The sequence below is a fragment of the Aythya ferina genome (assembly GCF_964211825.1).
Source record: "Aythya ferina genome assembly, chromosome: 3".
In the NCBI taxonomy this organism is placed as follows: domain Eukaryota; kingdom Metazoa; phylum Chordata; class Aves; order Anseriformes; family Anatidae; genus Aythya; species Aythya ferina.
The window spans coordinates 87,635,303-87,656,958 of NC_140298.1; the positions used below are offsets into that span (position 1 = coordinate 87,635,303).

Sequence of the window (21,656 nt, forward strand, 5' to 3'; positions counted from 1 at the left end):
TATAAATTTATGCAAAGTGATATTCTTTCAAAATTCACTGAATTTTCTACTAATTAAGGAAAATTTTAAAGCAGCTGCTGTAGTTACAGTAAGTGAGCTCAAGTACTTTGAATATGGCTCTGTGCACTGGAATGCTGATTTTAAAAATACTGCATGTCTTCCACTTTAAAATACAGTATCAGATTTAATAACAGAAAAGTCACTGAACAAGGTGGAAATAAGATTTCACACTTATTTTTGCACTTTCTGAAATAGTGTTATTTCAAAATGATCTTTATATCCTGGCCACCCCTACTTTCTCAAATAACAACTGATTTTAAAGGCAATACATATAATGAATAAAATCTACAGGAAAAAGACTTTCCTAGAAAATGTGAATGCATTCAAAAAGAAACTCTTCATGGCAGTGTACGTACCAGTTTTGGTGCATTTTAGATTGGTTCAGGTTGAAACCAGAAAGAGAGTCACACACCACTGAGAAATAAGTAGTGTTTTAGTAATCAGTGCACTCAATCACAATTTAAATTCAAATTTCTGTCAAGGTTAACTTGGGCCAAGGAATGACATTATTTGTTCCTATAGCAGCTACACAGTCACAATTTTCTTGTTTTTCCATGGACAAAAATTGAGAGGATGCAACCCAAATAAGATCAGTTTGTTGTTGTTATGTTTTGCTTTTAAATTTCATCTGGAATGGCTTATTAAAAAAAGAGGCATAAATCTAGACTTTTGAATAACTTGGTTGTAGTTCCTTAGCAAATGAAACACAAAATCAGAACATAATTGAAAAGGCATGCAATGGAATAAATCATTAGACCCCATATGATTTGTAGGCTTACTGTAGAAATGATATCTTCCAAGTATGTTTGTCCTACGCATGATATGATCCAATATCACAAATTTTGGTTTACTTATGAAATACAAAATAACAACTATTACTACAGAATGTGAAAATCCTTCACTATTGATAAATTTGGCCTCCTTCAAAATTCAGCAAGGCTGAATTTGAACTGATGAGCAAGTTTAGATTTACTGGTGACCTAACCCTTCCCTTCCTATTAACATCACCAAGAACATCCAGGATGCCCTGGTCTTTACCATTTCTTCTTTTTTCCCTATGTTGTCATCTTTCTCCAATCCCAGCTGCCATTGTCCCTGCTCCACAGTTACTACAGCTGTAATATTTCTGGATATTTAAGCTTAAAGTTAGCCCCCCTCTGTTACTGATATGGCAGATCCATTGGTGCTTCAGAAAAGGAAAAGTCTTTTTCCTTCTCAAAGCACAGTTCACCCAGACTGATCTCATTCTGCAAAACTTCTACATATGCTGCTCCTGTCGTCACATGGAAGTATGCATATGCAAGAGAAGCAAGGCTAAAACACATGGGCTGAAAAGATTCAGTCGCTTTTGACATAAGGAATGCAGATGCCAGTGTGCTCCTGAAGATTTTTTACATCTGTATGTGCCTTAGCTGCTCTGCCACTGGGACAACGATGGTTATGTAGATGGACGAAAAATAAGAGGTCATCCAGAGCAAGGTTTCTATTAGCAAAAGGTCCTGCAGGACCTTTGTGCATGGAAGCTACAATGAGCACTTTTATTTTTTTGCCTATCTAATTAGGGTGCTAATGACAATGAAATTGTGAATATTAGTATGCTTCTCAGGTAGCTTTCAATGATAAGGATTTCCCTAACTGTAACATTAAAACAGCCAAAAACTGTTTTTATTATAGCTTTCTTGTTCATTAACATAACTGCTTATTAGAACTTAAAATAATTGGCTGCATTCCTGCTGCTGAAATCAGGTGCCTTGGATGTAGGCCATCATTTCAAGCAATTAGAATTATTTTCATGATTAGAAAATGACTAAAGTTGAGAATTTTGAGCTCTTCTTATAGGAGGCTCTTGTTTTTTTTTTTTTTTTTGGAATTCACACATAAGCCAAGGTTTGGATACAAGAAATCTAGCTTCAAGACAATAGCTCTGCTGTTATTTTAATTATATTTCTTGTATGGAAATTGTGATATCACATATTCCAAAGACAAGAGAAATAGGACAGCAAAGCTGCAGACTCAGTACAGAGCTGACTGCCGGTGATAGGAGATCACTGGGTCCCAGTCATTGGATCACTGTCCCAGTCACTGTGATCACTGGATCCCAGGTCACTGGGTCTATAAGTGATATTATGAGCCCAGAACAGTGACTTGAACATATCAAATTAATCCTCTGAAGTAAGCTTTAATCAGATCACAAGTACTTCCATACTGAAGATGACATCTCTGTAGTGTAGCTGCACTGCAGATACTCATCTGGTGTAATTCAGCAGACTCTTTACATGAACACAATAGGAAGGACGATGTTGTCTGATACCAGCTAAGGAACTGTCCCTTCTTCCCTGAAAATTCATAAACAGGGAAGTCCAGTGATTTCAGATCAGTTGGAAGAGAGGAAGAATAAACATTTTTTCATTCTTTCATTTGCAGATGTCTGTTTTAAGAATGTCACCAGCTGCTGAAATTTCATTCTGGTGACACATGATGAATAGTGATACTGTTCAAATAGCAATGCTTTATTATTCATAGTCAAAGAAGACGAGTGTTTTCTCATTCAGTTACAGCAAGAACATAACACCTCAGCTTCTGCACCCCTCTCTCAAGCAAAAACAAAAACAAACAAAACAAAACAAAACAAAAAACCTCCAGTGATTTAAAGTACTGAACACCAGAGTTGGGCTCTCCACTTTACCCTGACACAGTTGGGAGGTGAGGGTAGTGCAATGGTACTCTGTCTCAGAGAAACCTGAGAAAGGTGTGGGTTTAAAATAGCTGTGCTGTAGAAGCTGTTGTAGGACTATGGATGTTCCTGTTATACTGGCCAGTTTCCAGATTCAAATCAGCACATATGAATATGTGCATATGTTATTGTTCAAAATAATTATGTAATTTGAATCCATTTGTATTATCCTTACGTCAGCATTAGAAGGGAAGATCTTTGAACTAAACAGCTAAAAAGTGTATCTACAAATGCATATATACACTTCAGGAACTAATGTTTTAATTCTCTCCAACTGCAGTTTAGCAGTGAGAGAGGCAGCCATAAATCTGAAAACATAACCCAGAGTAGACCCTATTAGTGGCATATAAATCACAACCAGAGACTTCAGTTCAGCTTCCAGTGCAATACCTAATAAGCACAAAATAAATTTATGCACTTTTTGTCATTTATCAGTATTGTAATGAATGTGATACTTTTACAACACTTGCTTTTTCAAATTATGATTAAGATTTCCCATGTCAATTATACATTAATAGAGGATTATTAAGAAATCAATTCTGTGCCTTTTAATTTAATACACAGCTATGAGTACATTGACATAATATTAAAATCCCAGTCTATTCTCAGTTTTAATTAGCCACGTATTACATATGATTTCTGCTATCCAATTGATTCTTAGCTTTTTGTGATTTTTACCTGAAACGTCACCTATCAGTCATGCTTCTTTACTCAGTTACAATAGAAAAGAGTCCAGAATTTTTATGTTGAGCAAAAGCAGCTTTGAATCAGGTAGCAAAAACACTTAGCAGAATTAGGTAGCTACCATTTAATTATGTTTTTCATCATCCCTTATGGAGTGTTTACCATAGCAGACCCATTTCCTAGCACTGAAACTGCACTAACCTTCCCATGCATCCACAGAGGAAAGACAGAAACCCTAGGACAACTGACAATGCCACAGAAACAAATGCCACAGAAGCTCCAAGATCCATTGCCAAAAGTGCATTTCTCCCCGCTGCACTTGCAGATTATGGTGCTTACCATCCAAGTGCATGTGTGGGCAAACATACTCCTTTTGGCTCTTAAATTTTGGTGCATGTAGTTCTTCCAGAAAGACCCTAGTGATAACTGAAAACTCCTTCTCAAATTGGGAAAATGGCCATGGGAAATGCTGATTCTGCTGTTCGTCACGTCCATCCTACTCTTCTCCAGACACAGAATCATTCTTAAATGTCGTGCTTTCCAGTGTCTCCCACTGACACCCACTGCTTTGCTCCAGATCGTTTGTTTATGTCAGGTACAACTATGTTTCTGAGATAGTTCCTGAATGGAGACAATATTAATAGATCTCACACTATAGAATAATTCTCTGCTTTCCAAGCATTTTTGTATCTTGCCTTGTGCTTGTTCATGTATTCTTTCTCTGTAGTGAGGTATCAGCAATGAATGGTCTTATTTTAATTTTAAAATTATCTGAATATTGAAAACAACGAAGCTCTGTACAGCTGTACCCAGGCCTTTGCATCTCCTTTGTATTTTCTTCACGCATTTTTTTCTGCTGTAGTCAAGTTTCTATGTCACATGTTACAGGCAGACGTTCAAGCACATGTCTCTGTAGCTACACTGCTCACAGATCTTCCTTTTGAAATGTTTGTGAAGAATTTGATATCTTTCACTCAGTCCAAAAGAAATGTAGAATGGGTGCCAGAGACAGCACAGACTTGAATCCTTTTATGCTCTGGCATCCACGCTAATTTTGCATTGGTGCAAGGGGCTTAGGCTAGTTGTTATGACTGAACACATGTATGTGAATTAAATGAGAACATTTGACATGCTATACAGTGGAGGGGGATGGTATATTTGTTCTTTTTTTCTTTGGTCTTAGTGTGTTTAGAGTTGATAAAACCTAGAGATTCTGCAAATTATATTTGCAGTGTTCTTTAAACAGTTTTCCCAAATATTCCCAAAGCTCTTTAATGGATCTTTCGTACAAGCATATTGAAGTACGTTTTGATTATTGGGAGACCTCTGGGCATCTGGGATTATGTGCTCTGAAATGTTTCCAGTACCAAATACAGAAAGCAATTTCAAGAGTTATCTGACAACTGGTAAATTTTGGCAAATTGGACTTGGAAAGTACTTTATCCAATCTGCCCAAATCCTGTTTATACATCTAGTTTACTGAGCTTATTTGCTTCTGTAATCTCACCAGACATTTACGTTACTTGTACAAGTATTCATTTATAATATTTCTATTCAACTTCCTAGGTTCAGTGAAAAAGTTAGCTTGGTCTCCTTTTTTTTTTATTTTTTTTTTTTATTTTTTTCTTTTTTTCTTTTTTCTTTTTTCTCTCCAATAATTAAACTTTGAAATCCAGTATTTTTTAGCTTTTTCTACCATCTTTCCTAGGCTCTGGAATTTTGGTCTCCTGGAAAAAGAGAAGAGCAAAGCCCTTCCACATCCTCTTAAAAACATATACATATATCTTTGTGAGACATTCATTTCCTGCGATCATATCTTCATATGGTGCAATCAGCCAATTCCTGTCTGGTTCAGTTTTGATACCAAAACTATTATCCTGTACATGACATACACCCTTTCCTTAGGCACTCAATGTAAACCTCCAAGTTTTAAATGACCAGTGTTTATTTTGCTAATTCATCATCCTATCTCACCCCGATCACAGTGTCAGTACTGAACTTAGTTCCTGTGTGTCTCCTTGTATTTGTCATTATCTAAACTTTAAACTGTCTTTGAATATACTTCTGCACCTGATCCTTGCAGATAATTTTGATATTTATCTGTATTTTGTATCTATTTGCTTGATTTTGATGTCTTTAAACTAAATCTTGTGAGCAGACCCTTTCTCTTGCTTGAGGAAACTTCGCATTTTGGCTGTAGCAAGAAACATCTTTGCAAGCATTGTCACATCTGTTCAAAGTGACTAAGTGTTTCTGTAGTTTCTGTATGTTACTCAGACCATGGGGGTTTAGGTTTAGATTTACAAACAGCTTTCGTATCACTGATGTTCTGCCTTTTTCAGAATTCTTTTCCTTTTATAATATAATGTTTGGTAGACCTCTTACTTAAACATTATAACCCCATACTTTGGCTTTCCTCTAGAGATATATTCTGCATTTCCATCTGGCAAATCAATATTTCCCTAACAAGATCAGGTCTGAATTTCTGAGGTAGTTCTTGCTACCAATACAAGAAGTCCTGAACTTTATCTAACTCTGCCATGAAGCTAATGAAGTTCAGTACTGAAGACTATAGCATAAACTATTACAAATATGCATCTATGTAAAATATTATACTTATGACTTAGAATAGGTTTACCATGCTACCTTGTTATCACTTAAACTGATAAAAAGGTAAAGATGTAATGGAAGAGCAAGTTGTGCAAGGAATGTTGCTCATTTGTCCTTAAAGGAGGTCAGGGACAACTGGTTTGGTCCTTTAGGATGATGTGTTGATTAGTCTAAAGGGAGATGTGCTTTTCCCTCCTCAAAGAATTCTATTAATCTGAATCCTGACACCTCATTACTAACATTGAATTTTCTCCTTTTTCCACTCTTAATCTCCAAATCCTCAAGTTGTGAGTGTTCTACAGAAAGTGGCCTACTGAAAGGCTGGGTAAGAGGCCCTTTTTTGAATAACATTGCCAGTCCTTTCCCTCTTAAGAATATATTCTCTGCCTTTGAAGCAATGTTAGTCTTTGTGCTGGGAAAACAAAAGGAATCAGAAACAACTCCAGTGATCTTTACATTGCACAGTAAATGGAGGTCTCTTACTGGAGGACACCTTTTAAGTAGTTCTTCCTGGCAAATGCTCTGGCAATGACTCTGAAACTCTTTCTTGCCTGCTACTGCATTTGCTGTTGAACACTGTAGCACTTGCGGTAACTGTTCGTAGTTATCCTACCTTCTTCAAGTGATTAAGCTATGAGACTTTTCTTTGCCCTGATTGCAGATCATGTGTAATAATGCTGTTTTAGTCATCTTTAGTCATCAAACCCATTTAAGCTTTCCCATTAGAAGCATAATACATTTTTTAATTACAAGAGAAAAAATTGATTCATTTCAATGCGTGATTTTTCATTCTTCTCTTTATAAAGGTTGTTTTTCCTTAGTAAAGAAGAATAAAAAAAAAAAAAATTGGACAAAATATTACAGACAATATAATCAAGCCCAGAAACATATCAGTAATAGGGTTATGCCAGTATCAAGACTTTTTTATTCTCCGATATGTTTGAAGTGTGTTTTAACACACTTAGCACTGTTGACAATAGATTTTTCATAGATACATTCACTGTTTTATATATGGTGTCATGTTCATTTGTTATGAAATCATTTTTATTGTTACTTTACCTCTCTTCATAGCTACAGTGTGTATTTGTTTTAGAGGTTTGTTGGTTGGTTGGGAGTGCCAGTGCTGCCTTACAACAGGAGAATTACAGCTTTGGGGACATCTACTGATGTGTTTTTAAATAACTTCAACATTTCATTTACATTTTTGCTTTTAGTAAGACTTCCTCCTAATAAGTTTTAGCTTCAGAAAGGTGCAACCTGAACTTAGGTTTCAGACAGAAAGTCATCTCTGTTTGCACACAAAGGTTCTTGGGCAGTTTTAATGAGATCTGGTGCAAATTCTTGTAACATTCAGTTCTTATTTAATGAATTGAGTATACATAACAGGAGAGTATCAATGTAATTAACAAGGACATGAAATTAATAATTAACAAAGACATGAAATTGTTTATTTTGAAAGGGTAAGACTATATTCTTTCAAAGCTAACAAGTAGTTTATTATGATATGGTTGAATTGCTTTATGCTCATGTTATTGCCTTAAAATAGTAGAGCATATGAATCCAAACAACAATGAAAATATGGAGGCTTTGACCTTATCAAAAATACATTTCCCTCTCTTATTTTGTTATTGATAACATCAGTTTCAAATATCTAACAGGTGGAATTTTTCAAAGAGTTCTATAGAGAAATTTTGAATTTTAAAATCCTTGCTTTGATTTGGAATGAAAGGAAACATTGAAAATGAGTATTTTCTGAGAAAAGATATTTCTGAGTTTTTACAACCTCTAGCAAACTTGAAAATCACTGATTTTTTCTCATGGATTAGTTCATGTGTTTCTCTTTGGAAAAGAATCAATGGAACTGTAATAACTGTGGTCTATACCCTAGCTTTTTTTGTTAGAGATGTATTATAATTGAAATCTCTCATGATCGTTCATTTTTCCTTCTATGCATTGTTAGCCTGTTCTACAGAGCCATCTACTTAGTTCTCTGCCCAGGTCCAGTGGTCTTTTATCCATGTGTCATGAGATGATTCAAGTACTGGGATAATAAATCTAAATCAGAATATGTGACTTTCTGAACAGAGGAACATCAATCTCTCTCTCTCTCTTTTATATTTTTATTTTCATTTTTATTTTTATTTTTTAAATATGTTCTCCCCAACCTTAACATTTTGTAGCTAGTATTTGTATGATTACATTTCTGTGGATGGATTCACTTTCCTAGAGCAGAGACAAATTGAATATGCGCTCGCCTGCTACAGGGCAGCTATACCCTATGTTTTCTAATCAATGTTCATCCTCTTTCTACATTTCATTTATGGGAATATATTAGAAGAGAAAAATCTTAGGAAGAGCTTAATTGCTAGAAGCACTTACTAGACTCTCCTTTTGGATTCATGTAAGTGACCACAGTAAGTTTAGAAGCGAGCTTCATCTACTGTACACTGTCTGCTTTTATGTCTTTGGGAACTATTTCTGCCTGAAGAACATGTTCCTAGAGAACATTTTCTGAGGTCCTTATTCTGCAGAACTGTGTATAGCTTTCTATCCCAGCTCTTTTCAGAGAAAAACACAAAATAGAATTGACAAAACAAGTTCTGCAGAAATTCATGAGTTTTGCAATCTTTCCAATGTGCTTAAAAATGAGAATAATGGGAAAAAAAAAAAAAAAAAAAAAAAAAAAAAAAAGATTACTTGTCACTCCAAATGAAAATGGTGTTTCTTTTCTACAGCGTCAATTTTACTTTTAAGCCAAGATTTTTAAAGTGTTCAAACAAACAAAGAATGTTTTATGCCAGGTCAAATGCGGCATCTAATCTGATCCAAGACTTTTTCTGGACTTTCTGATTTGCCAGCTCTTTGTGGGTCAAGTCAAATTCTTTTATTTTCTCAAATAGACAATAAACAAATAGAAGTGAACCAGTTATTCACATAGCTTTACCTGAAAATGATCTTAAAATATAGAAAGTTTGATCATGAGAGCGAATTCCCTACAGTTCCAAATATGCTCTTTCCTGGCTATCGTCCCCAAAAGATTTGATTTTGCCTTCTCAGCCCGTTTTACTTCCCTTGTGTGTACTATTTGATAAAGCGCCAGCAAATGTACTTGTAGGAGATCAGCAATACACGAAAGATTATTTTCTTGCTGTGTTAGTTGGATTCTTAAGCTGCTTGTGGCTTTTTTGATGTTGAAGTAGATTTTATTCTACTGTCTGTCTGGGATATATCACTGCTACAGCCTGAGTGCCAGAAGTTATGTGCTCAGATGAGGCTAAAGCGTAATTATGATTGTAGGTATAAGGAGTTTTATCTGATGCTCTCCCTCTGGTTAGGCTTATTATTTCTGGAAGAAAATCTAACCAAATTCATTACTGATGTAGCAATATTTCACATACACTTAACATATCTGAAGGACTTTCATTTTAAGCATAAAACCCAAATACTAAGCGCTTTTCATTTGACAGGCCCCCAGATAAGTAGAGGGTACCAAGGAATCCAGTAGTGTTTGCTCAGATGCCAGCACTGAAGCCCTGGCTGGGTACAGCCTGACGCAGCGTGGCAGCTTTGTGCCAGCCTTGGGAGCAGAGCTTGGGAATTTCTGCAGTCCAGACAAGTCCATTAACTGCTGCTGATGCTCAGAAGCCCTCAGCTAATACTGCTTTCCTAAACAATTATTTACTTTGAGCTATTGCACTCTGTTGTATTTTTCTGAGAGAGCACTTAGGATGCAGTGATTAGGGGCTATGTTCTCTGCTCCCTTGTAAGGTGAGGCTCAGGAAGATGGATAAATGGAACTGACTGATTGCAGAACAATAATCTCCTGAGTTCCTCTGGCCTTTCTGAGAAGGAAGGAAGGAAAGGTTTACTTACCTCATTTACACTTCCCTCTTTAACCTTCCCATGTAATTGCAAATAGCTGAAATACATCAAAAGTCACAGGTGCTGGTGCAAGCAGCAGCTCAGGTATTAAGCTGAAGGAACATTACATTAGCTTTTTAGCCAATTAACATGGCTCTAGGGGGGACCATCTGGAATAAATCTGTGAAGCAAACAGTTCACAGAAACCCAGCAGGCAGCTCTAGAGATTGTTGTATTTGTACTGTACTCCATTAGAAAATAAACATCTATCTTCCATCTTGAGCACGAAGCAAAACAGTATTAAAGCAGACCTCTGATAGTTAATACAACTGTCTCTACTAAATGACACACTTGTAAGAATTGTGTGAATCACTGCAAGTAAAAGGTTGTAGAAACTCTAGTGACTGTAATTATTTGTTGGCACAGCCAAAACAACTCCTCATGACTCAATGTAGATTAATGCATTATTTTCTTATTTTGCGGTTGCAAAAGCCTGCTTTGATAACATTACTAATATCAGCTAGTGATTCAGTATGCAGAGAGGGAGCAAATCATGCAGCAGCAAACTGGAATAAACCAGTCAGCTTTAGCCTGCTTCTGGAACTTCATGCTTTGCTGTGTTTATATTTTTCTCCATTAGAGACCCACAGCAGGAGCCGTAAAATTCGTCATCACTAGATTTATTCCTGACAAGGGTTTGTTGAACACACAAGGCTATAGCATAGAAATGTTGGACCAAGCTACTAGAGCTTCGATGCTTCAAGGATTAACTATCCACCTTCCTTGGGATCCTCCTAAGGGACATTTCTGTGTTCAGAGGATGACAGAAGATGTAAAGTCAGAATTATTGAGATGGACAAACTCCATCTCTGAGGCCATGGCAGCAAGAAGTTCAGCAAAGTTTCATGCACCAAACCCCAAACAATGCAGCTCTGCTGATGGACACCACTACAAGGACTGGGGTATGGGCTAATGGAGCTCCCGAACCTCAACCTGGCCATGGGAGCAAATTCAGGACTTCACAGAACTCTTCCTTGGTAAGGCTCCCAGGTGAGCCACAGCAAACCACAGGGAACGTGTTTATCATCCAGCTGAGGAATCAGCGGTAAGTGTACCAGCACAATCAACTAATATGCGGCTCAAGGGAAATACATATTTTCTGTCAGAACAAATGGCTTTTCTGCAACTAATTTGCATAAGCATACAGGGAAACAGACTACTTGTCAAGAAAGCACCTTCTATCTGAAAATGGGTGTTTTCAGACAAAACAAATTTTCCTGTTTTCTATACCAGAAAACCTTAGCAATTAGTGTAATAATAATTGCAATAACATAATTAGTTACAGAGCATTCAAACAAACTTCCATCTGCAAAGCATTGTTCAACTATGCAAATAATGGAAGTAGGTATGAGTGCAGGATTAAATCTGATCACTTTTAGCTGGCTTAATGCCACTTGATCTTTTCTCCAGATAAATAAATAAATAAAAAGGCTAACATGGCTAGGAAGCAGAATACCATATTTAGCATGGTTCTCCCTAATTAGCCCTGCTAAGAAACAACATTATCAGATGGTGCAGAGCACCACACTTCTGCAGCTAGCCAGCTCCGGACGTTTAGTTCAGGTATCTGGATGCAGTAGCACATTGTGCTCTGGAGGCATACCACACACTGCAATTATGTTTATCAGACTGCTCACACTGTAATTCATTAGGAAGCTATTCTCGAAACTAGTTCTTTCAGTTATATACAGTGATGACAATTAAAATGTTGGCATTTGTCAACAGTTACTTCACCGCAGGCACTACCTAACAAGCCACAGTCTTCTGTGTACATGGAACTGAAATAACCATGGTAACTCTGGGTATACAGTGACATTTTAATGACCACTACCGCTTATCCTCAGGCCATCACTTGCAGAACTAAATGGCCCATCAAGAAGCAGATGAATAAAGTGGCATCTATACAATGCATGAAAAATGCTAAGCACTTTTAGGGATTAAAGACATTTATATCTACCTCAGAAGGGAAAAAAAAGAGAGATAAACATAACACAAAGCATGTATTATGAAGAAATAATGAAACTACCACGTCCTACTGCAGCAACTGCCACTAAATGTCAGTATCCACCAATAGCTTGCACAAATTGGTATCTAAGATACCAAAATTATTTCCTATTTTAAGTATAAGTGCCTCTTACTACATACTGACTTTATAAATGGCAGCAGCAGTATCAAAGGCAGCAGTATCATGCTCAGTCACTGCCAAACTGCAGTAGAAAGACTATTAGTAACAAAACACAGCAATTCTCAAGTAAAAAGAAGATGCAATACAGTAGTTTATTAACACTTACAATCTTGACTTGTTTTTAAAGAAAAAGATCGTAGAATATTCTTTTTATTTTTTTTTTCATCATCATGATAAAAAGCCTGGTTTGTTAAAGTATTCAAGAATTACATTATTCTCTCCATGGTGAGGAAGAGGATTTGAGTGTATATAATGTATCTGTAAAACTGTCTTGTACTTAGAAGTTTCACTTACCAAAATGAAGAGACAACCAGAGGCAAGTTTTGTGTGTTCAGGAATAGTGGAAAACACGGACAAAATCAAGCAACCAAACACAAGGAGAAAACTGAAAAAGAAAGAATATTAATAATTGTTAATATTTTTCAGAACCCTGACCTAGTATTTATATAAATCCTACTTCACCAACATTAATAGAAGATTGTCAATTAACAGTCTTTTTTAACAAAAGGGAATTCAGTTACTACTTAGCTCACTAAACACATTTGAACAGCCTCTTCATGATTCTAAAGACTTTTGTGCAGCACCAGTAGAGTTAATGTAAACAAACATAAGAATCAAGATTTTCTTGGTGAAATGACCAACATACACAGACACTACTTTTGGTTTCCTAGCCCTGTGCATTTATCCAGTCCAGCTACTCTTAGTGGCTCGAAAGAAAGATTGATAATGGGAGATTTCTCTCGTTAGTTTGAAGGATCTCCAACAGTGGATCACAGATGTCTGCTGTATATGATTATCTAAGAGCTAAGATACACATTGCATCTAACTGCTATGACATTTCAACAGAGTTCATGTACAAACTAACAGAATTTCAAAGGCAGCTGGGCTGTGGCATCACTGCCCTAGATGACTAGCTTCCATTCAGAGAACAAACTCTATCATACAATCACTGGAAGAAGTTAAAGCACAGGAGTGAGTCAAGAGGGTTTTACACAGGTGATCACAACTGGGAAAACATGACCACAGTTTTGAACTTGCACTCTTCATGGTACTGACAAATGCATGCAGGAGAAGCAAAGCACCAACACACTGCCAAATCTCTATACTGACACCCCATATCACTGTAGAAATTCTTGTGCCTGTTTCTTGCAGCATATAGCACACGTAGTGTTTACAGACACGAGCCTGAAGAACTGGTATTTTCCTGAAGCCTGTACCATGGATGACAAGGTCCTTTCCTACAGGACTGCTTTGCTGATAACAATGCCACTGTGCTGGTGAAAACTGTTTTCTATGAAATGGATCAGAAGAAAAGTTCACTTCACCCACAGTACCATGAACTGCATAAGTAGCACATTGGAAGTTACCATTCAGCGTGCAAAGAATGTAATGCATGTTCTATATCCTAAATTCTAGCATTTGCACTGTGTTTTGCAAGTAGTAATAACTGACTCTATCAACGTTTCACTACTTTCCTCATTAAAATACTTGTCAATCATTCTGGGCAATCAATCAACTAAAAAAAAGACAGGCCTTTGGCTTCTGTCTGAATTGCTGGGACTCTTGCTCTAACCCAGCAGGAATGTGTATTTCAATTAATACAAGGATATATCTGCAGGAAAGTATGAATGGCTCCTTCCTGATGCAAAAGGGACTGAAATCTCTTCCAGAAACATGAGAGAGAGACGGACAAACTGAAGTGAGGCTAGTGGAGAGCCATCAAGGTGGTCGGGGGCTCCAGCTCAAACACTCATGAGGGTCTGAGCGAAGCTGGGTTTTCCCAGCCTGAACAAGAGAAGGCTAAGAACTCTGACTGTCAATGATCCAATTCTGGTTACAGAAAAGGCAGAGAGGACACAATTTGCGGGAAAGAAAATTATGATTAGTTATAAGGAAAGAAAAATTGCAATGAAGCTGGCTGAGCAGTGAACTAGTTGACCAACAAGGCAATATCTGTCCCTGGAGATTTTCAGAACTCAGCTGGGAAAGGCCTTGATATGACTTTGAAATTAGCTTTACATGACCTGAAGAAGCCCTTTCCAACCTAAATTATTCTTTGATTCTAACTACTGGATATAAACATTAATACATTATTGCATCTGCCCACATGTGCTTCAGGAGCTAAAATTGCTCTTCCCCTTATACTGACTTTCCATTATGCAGCAGTGCAGTAATATATGTAGTACATTAGACAAAAAATGTAAGTCAATTTCTTTGGAATTTCTCTTAGAAAATCTAACGTGCAATGCAATAACATGTTGGAGGCATATGCTGTAGCACATCACTTAACTGCAGGGAAGAAGTTCTGTTCTGAAAATCAAATCTGATAGGAGTTTGTGTATAAACTCTATCAAGAACTGTAAATAAAATGGTGGTTTCATGGTATGCAGGAGGGTAAAGCAGTCTCTGTCACACACCTTTGGCAAATCTATCTTCAAGACTAAAGGATAGACATCAGCAGATACTTGCTTAAAGGTTTCATGAAAGACCAATCCAATTCACAAATATCCACCTTGTGAGCAAGATTGTTTCCCTTTCCCCCACCTTTGTTTTTTAAGGAAATTCTCCCAGAACATTGCTGGTAGTTTCAGCTTCTGCAGTCTTCAGATACAAACCCCCTCTAATTACATCCCACTGGCATAGTCATAAATGTGGTTTCTTCTAGTTAAGGCTTGCACAGAGGGCAAAATAAAATTAAGAAGTGACTAAGAATTTACAATAAAAGGTTGTCATTTCCTTTTGCTGGATTTCTTTAGTCCTGAATCAGTTAAAATTACATTTTCTTGCATTCTTTGTTCTTACGTATAAAAATTTTCTCTTGTTTAGTTGTATTCCAGTAATACCAACTAAATTCGAGGCCCAGTTGTACTGGGTCTTGTCCAAACACACAATACAAGTTTTCACTTGGAAGACATCTCTTGTAGCATAATAATAGAAAACAGACGCAGTAGGAAAAAGAAAGTTTGTTGTTCCCATATCACAGCTGGAGACCACGGCATGGAAAAGGTAAGGGACTTGCCTGAGGCTACATGGAAAGTCTTTGGCAAAACTGTGAGATAAACCTGGACCTTTTAAGACCCAGCCCAGTCCTGCAGTCACAAAACCATCCTCTATGAACCCAGTACATGTGATGAATTGCCACAGTTTCTAAGGACTGTGATTTAGAAGATTAGTGTTGGCAAAGTATTAATTCATGGTAAGAGTGGAAACATGAGTCAAGAGAGGGAACCAGTACAGTTAAGCAGTAATCACAAGTAAATATTCAGGAAAGCCAGGTGCACAGTTTAGATTAGCACCTGGTAGACAATAGTTCTGCAGATAATCCATGAAAAGCAGACACCATCCCCACAGCAGTACATAAGAACAGTCTTGGAAAGATATTTTTCCAAACCTCTATAACCTTTTGTTCTCATTTTTTCCAGAAGCTCTACAAAAAAAAAAAAAAAAAAAAAAAAAAAAAAAAAAAAAAAAAGGAGCATTGTTATTAATTATTATTAAAGAACAAAAGGAAATTATTTGCATTTATCCACCCACACACTTGAATCTTGCCCCTCTATCCCTCATTCCTCCCTCCAACACTGAACACTTTTTTTCCTGCCATTCAGCATGTTATATCTAAAATTAGACTATAAGAACTTTGGGGTAGGGAAGAAACCCAGTCCTGTTAGCTTTGCAAAACTAAAAGCATACTTTTAGGTGCTGTAAAACGCAACTCCAGCAAAGAAAGCATCAAAAGATTAAGTGTTCTGGAACATTTTATGTAGTTTATTTGCCACTGACTTGCTTTCCTTCCTTCGAAGTAAACCAGTTGGGAGTAACCTTTCTACTTTCTACTGATTGCTCAGCCCATGGAAGGAAAGCTTCTCTGTTTCCACAGCAAGAGCTGAAGGCATGGAGGACACAGCAATGCCTTTCACCTGGCTGGACATCAACAAGGATCTGTCCAGTAAAAATAAAACCTGAAGGTTCAATGGCCTGCTGGTGAAAGCTTATCAGAAGTTGTACTTTTCTATCACAAACTCTTTTTCCATAGACAGATGAAGTGCAGAGGTTTGTATTAAGCCCTGGATTGTCAACTTATACCCCCCATAACAGAGGAAAAAGTATTTTCAAATGCCAGCATTGGAACTGTGTGCTGTGATACATGCTATACAAGGGGATGCTGCTGTAGGTACAGAGTGGTGCAAAGCAAAACACAAAGCAATTATATTTGGCCTCTAGTGGTTCAATCTGGATCATATATTTGTTCATGCTGAAAAAAACAGATGGTCTTTCCTCATGCATTTAGTATCAGACAGTAAAACATATGCCTTAGGCAGCAAGTTCCCATAAAATTATTCAAGCACTGCCACAGTCATGTATTTTATCAAAAGCAGCAGCTTCCATTTTGTTTCAGCAGTAATCAATTTTGATGCAGATCCTTTCATCTTCTTCCCTGGCTTCTGAAAGCATACACTAATTGGAGAAAAGCCAATTTATGAAAGATAATATAACTCAGAAGCTTTGATATTTATTCAATCCGCCTCTCATAAACCTTTCTTACTGGTTAATTAGGAACTACCAATTCTCCATTTATTTAATTTTCAACAGAGTTTTACTATAGTTTGTGATTTAAGGGATGTTCATATGGCAGAGGATGTTCAGCTTAAAAAATTGTTAAAACATTACTCAGGGAACATTGTAAGCATAAAAAATATACTCAGTGAAGATCTTTAAAAGCTATTTTGCTACATTATTTACTGCTAGAATTAAAATAATCAAAAGTTAAACATCTGCAAACAGTTTTATGACCTCTTCTGCAAATAATAAAAGTGTATCACTGTTGAAGTGACATAATTAAGCAATTAGACCACCAGAGTTATGTTCCAGTATTATTTGAGGTGTAATTTAATGCCCATAAAAAAAAGGATATTCAGGATTATGGCCAAAACTTGTTTGTAAACCACTGTCAGTGCCATTGTCCTGGATTTTGTATGGAAGGTGAAAAATATTTGAAAGCTTTTTCTAACCTTAACTGTAACCAACAAGTAGCTCTTACTTTTCACCCAGGTACAAAGTCAGAATTAAGGCAATTACTTGCAAATTTACAGAAAGTTGTTTATATTCACAAGGTTTGAGTTTACAAAGGACCTAACAGAGCTACCCCCAAATCAGTAATTCCTTCTGATAGCTAGCAGCCAGGAGTTTTCTTAGCACCAAGTACCCAAGTATGACCTTTAAATGACTTTTTTTTTTTTTTTTTTTTTTTTTTTTTTTTTTTAATAATTCTTGAATGTGTAGAACACATGTGAGACATTAGATAAGTAAATGTCCTGAAGATTATCCTGGATGTATAGCACCTGTTGGAGGTTCAGATAAATGGATGCAATACCCAGGGAAAACCCAAGAAAGAAAGGAAAAAAACAAACTGTTGTTTATGGCACTGTTTTACTTCCTTTGGGGCTATTAGTTTTGGTGAACAGCTCTCAAAAAAGCATAGTGGCAGATATCTGGTAAGTGGGCTGCTCTGTACAAGATCCCTGTCTTGGCTTGATACAGTTGGCACTCTCCCTTGGTCTGTGAGACAGGCAAACTTCATGGCTTCAGTGTGACATGGAGCTGACAGGGACAGAGAAAGAGCATCTGGTGGTCTACTAAGGTTACAGTTATATACACTCACACAGTTTGCAATGCACTAAATTCCCATACAGGTAAAGATATGCATCTGTTAGACTGCTGTACCATCCTTGAGCAAACATGCATGCTTAAGATAGGAAGGCAGGCAGAAAACTGACAGTTCCTGTGAGCCTTGGTGCCCTTCCTTGTATCTCTGAGCAGTCAATTTTGGAGGTGGGTGGAAATAATCTCTCCAGTGGGATGCCAAAAGACAAACACTGGAGCATTTTCCTAGCTTCAGGAAGAACTGAAAGTGAAAACGTCAGCTAGTGCAGGCTTGAGGAGGATATTTACGCAGGTCCTGTAGTATCTCCCTTAAAAAGTAATCTTTTCAACATTTCTATAAAACAGATAATGCTCTGCTGACATGGTGGAAAAGAATACAGTTTAACAGTTTTGATAGTGCAAGCCATGTGGATTAAATTTTCCATCATTTATAGTTTCAATGTGACTTGTTTATGCAGGAAAATGAGATATGACAAAGGTTATTACAATTTGTTAAAAATGTTTGACAAAAGCCGAATGGAGAATAAGCGCTCTCCCATAGAAGAGAGCTCATAAATTTCTCTTGTAAGCTTTCTTTAAAATGACTTGCTCTTCAACCTTTTCTTCAAGTGGAAGAGTGTAACACCTTAAGGGCTTGATACTGTGCTGTCTTCTACCCCGAAGCCAACATAGCAACCCTGTCTATGGAGAGTTGCAGTATAAAGATCTCACTGTTTTAAAATGCGGAAATACATTGGATGGAAAACTTTTTTTTTTTTTTTTTTTTTTTTGAGATTAAAAAATACAGTTGCAGCAAATTCATCTTATTATATATTCTGATCTTGCTTTTTCCAGAATTACAGAAATCTGAGCAATGACAATTTCATGTCCCTTTTTTTTTTAAGAACTGAACTTGCTGCTGTAGCAACTGCTTTGTTCACCTAAATTGACCTTTTTTGTTATATTTTAAGTAGAAAATGAACTATCAGTGCCATCTAAGTGATTGTATTTGGCTTACATTGACAAAGAAGTGAAAAGGCTAAAAATGGAGATGTAATTAAAAGCAAGCAAATGAAATATCTCAAATTCCTATGGGACACCAATCAAACTGTCATTAAGTGCACATTGGATAATCTATTTCATCACATACAAAACGCAAAACACCAAGGTACATTTCTCCAGGAATCAATAAAGCAGGCATCATTCCTCCCTGAGCATGCACATCAGCTTAAAACAAAACAAAGGATTTGAAGAGCTTAATGCTCTGAGATACTTATGACAGAGACATTATCTAAGAGGTAAATTTTTCCATTGGCTTCAACGGAACATGTTTTTGAGACAAAAAATACAAATAATTTGAATCAATCCACATGGCTTAATTTGAAACTGCTGTCCCATTTTCTACCTTTCTACCTTCCCTTGGAAGCATGTGTTCTTCTTACAGATTTAAACTACTTTAAAGACTGGGGGGTGTGATACTGATTTTCATCCCAGAATTCTTGTTTGCATGTACAATTGCCTCAATTCAATAGAAAATAACAAAACTCTATTTCTGTCACACTCAAAGAGTAGGTCTTTCTGTGGACCAAAATTTTCAAATGGGAATGCTTCATTTACTGAACAAGATCTGTACTTAGACAACTCAGTAGGTATTTTTAGTTTTGTTTTGAATTAAGTATCCTTAAAGCCCAGTGACAAGACTGGTAGCTCACCTAGGAATCTTTGCTTCACCACAAGTATTTTCCAAGAAAATTAAATTAAAATAGTAATCGAAAGTATACAGTATTTAGTACTGAGCAATTAGATTTTTTAGTTTATTTTTTTTATTTTTTTTTACAACAAATACAAAAATAAGGTTTATTAGTATGAAGTATAGACAATACAATTACAGTAGGAATATGAAGAGTTGAAATTCACCACATAATCCATTCTACAAAATAAATTTTCCCTTGCAATCTAGTCTAACTTTGTCCACCACCTATAGTAAGGGGAAATTCTCAAATAACCTTTTTCTATAAAAGTGTTTACTAACAGACTGTGCTTTGGCCTCCTGCTACCCACAGAAAAATTCTTAATGTAATGTGTAAGAAAAGTGTGCTAGTAATCACCAGTGTAATCATCTTCAAAATCAGCTTTTCAGCTCCTCAGATTTTAAGGTAGCAACTTTGTCACTACCACGTTTGTGTTTTTGAAGAGAGAAAATCATCAGAGAAGACAAGCTGCTACACTGCACTGTATTTTTGTATGCCCCAAGTAAGAGCCTCTTTGCTCTATGCTGGGAGTGCAGTTCTGGCTCCATGAAAGCTAAGGCATGATTGATTGTAATGGGGCCAGACACCACTCACCCTCATTATCTAATCGTCCATCAGTGGCCAACAGTGCCACGAATTTGGTGGCTAAAACTGAGTAGAAACCACACTGAGTTGGAAAAAAAAGACTGCCTAACATAGTCTCTGGAGTTAATCCCTCTCAGTGTGACTCAGCTAGACCCCTTGTAAATCATGCCGTGCCAGGGAATGGCACTGTTACTCTTGTTGGCTCCTGATTGTCTACATCATTAAATTGTGAGGACTTCCACCAGCCTTCTTTTGGCCTGGGTCAACTCTTTCCTAAGCAACTGCTGGGTATGCTTTGGGAGTTAGAATATATCTGGACAAAACTGTTCTCTGGACCATCTTTTACTATCGGCAGGATATATCTAGATGTCAAATTACTGTGTTGAAAAGTCATTGAAAAACTTAAGTCCTTACCCAAACACTATCAAATCAACATATTAAAAATACGAGTTGTGATATTATGATCGATGTAAATACTTGATTATTGGTTTGCGTCTTAACTAAAGGTAAAGACAAGGAGGCAAAGTCTGTTGAAAATGTTACCATGCAAATGTGGGTGTCTTCTTGGCATATTTTAGTAGAATGCTTGCAGATAATCTAATTGTAAGATTTAGGATTAAGAAAATTAGCCCATCATGACTTTGGTAGGTTGATATTGTAGGCAAAGCCCATAGATCAATGGTGTGTTTTACATAAAATATTCCAACCTATTGAAGAACTCATGAATATAAACCAATCTCATCATTTCTCCCATTTTTATCCACTAGTATATTATATAACATCAATTTTGCTTTGATTATTAATTTGTTTTTCTGTGCTATATGGTCAGCAACATCAAAAATTAAAGGAGTTCTTCAGAGGAAAGAACTCGTACTGGAGTACAAGTATAAGTAACTCCATCATATCCCTCAATAAGGCCCGTTAGTAACCATTGGTTACCTCTACAATTTTTGCTATTTCAAATGTGAACAAAGTAGTACCACAGATCCTCCAACAACAGCTTTCCAGACTTGAAGATAATAGAATTATTTGGGCAGCAGCTTTCACTTTTATTATATAGATGACAAGTTTATGGGATATTTACAAATGCATTAAACAGGGCAGATCATTAAACAGGGCAGAATTCATCAAGAATAAGCAGCTTTGAAAATTTCTTCCATGTACCAGATCTATGTCTTTCTGTAACTTAATTTACTGCCATTAACTAATGACTGGAGGTTTTGTCTTTACTGAAACCTTGCATTTGACTTCAGTGGACATATGGCTTGTGTTTGGAATTCAGAGCTGACTCATTGATATCACCTTTGCAAAGAAAAAACTGTTAATTTCCTAAAGTTCCTTCCTTGTAGTAAACCAGGACATAAATGGATCATGGAATATTTTTCCAACAGAATGCTTTGTTAATACTAAACTTACTTCTAAAAATCAATCATTGCACTTCTGCTCAAGGGTGTTCAGTTGTATACCCCTCCAATAGTCTTGTCTT

General features: G+C 36.6%; 1 protein-coding gene across 1 annotated transcript in view; it reads right to left on the minus strand.

Moving 5' to 3' along the window:
• Positions 1–21,656, minus strand: part of KCNQ5 (potassium voltage-gated channel subfamily Q member 5) — a 290,627-nt gene that overhangs the window by 72,445 nt on the left and 196,526 nt on the right. Inside the window, exon 2 of the mRNA XM_084514930.1 lies at positions 12,489–12,579. Within this exon, the coding sequence (XP_084371056.1) occupies positions 12,489–12,579 (91 nt within the window). The remainder of the gene's footprint in view (positions 1–12,488; positions 12,580–21,656) is intronic.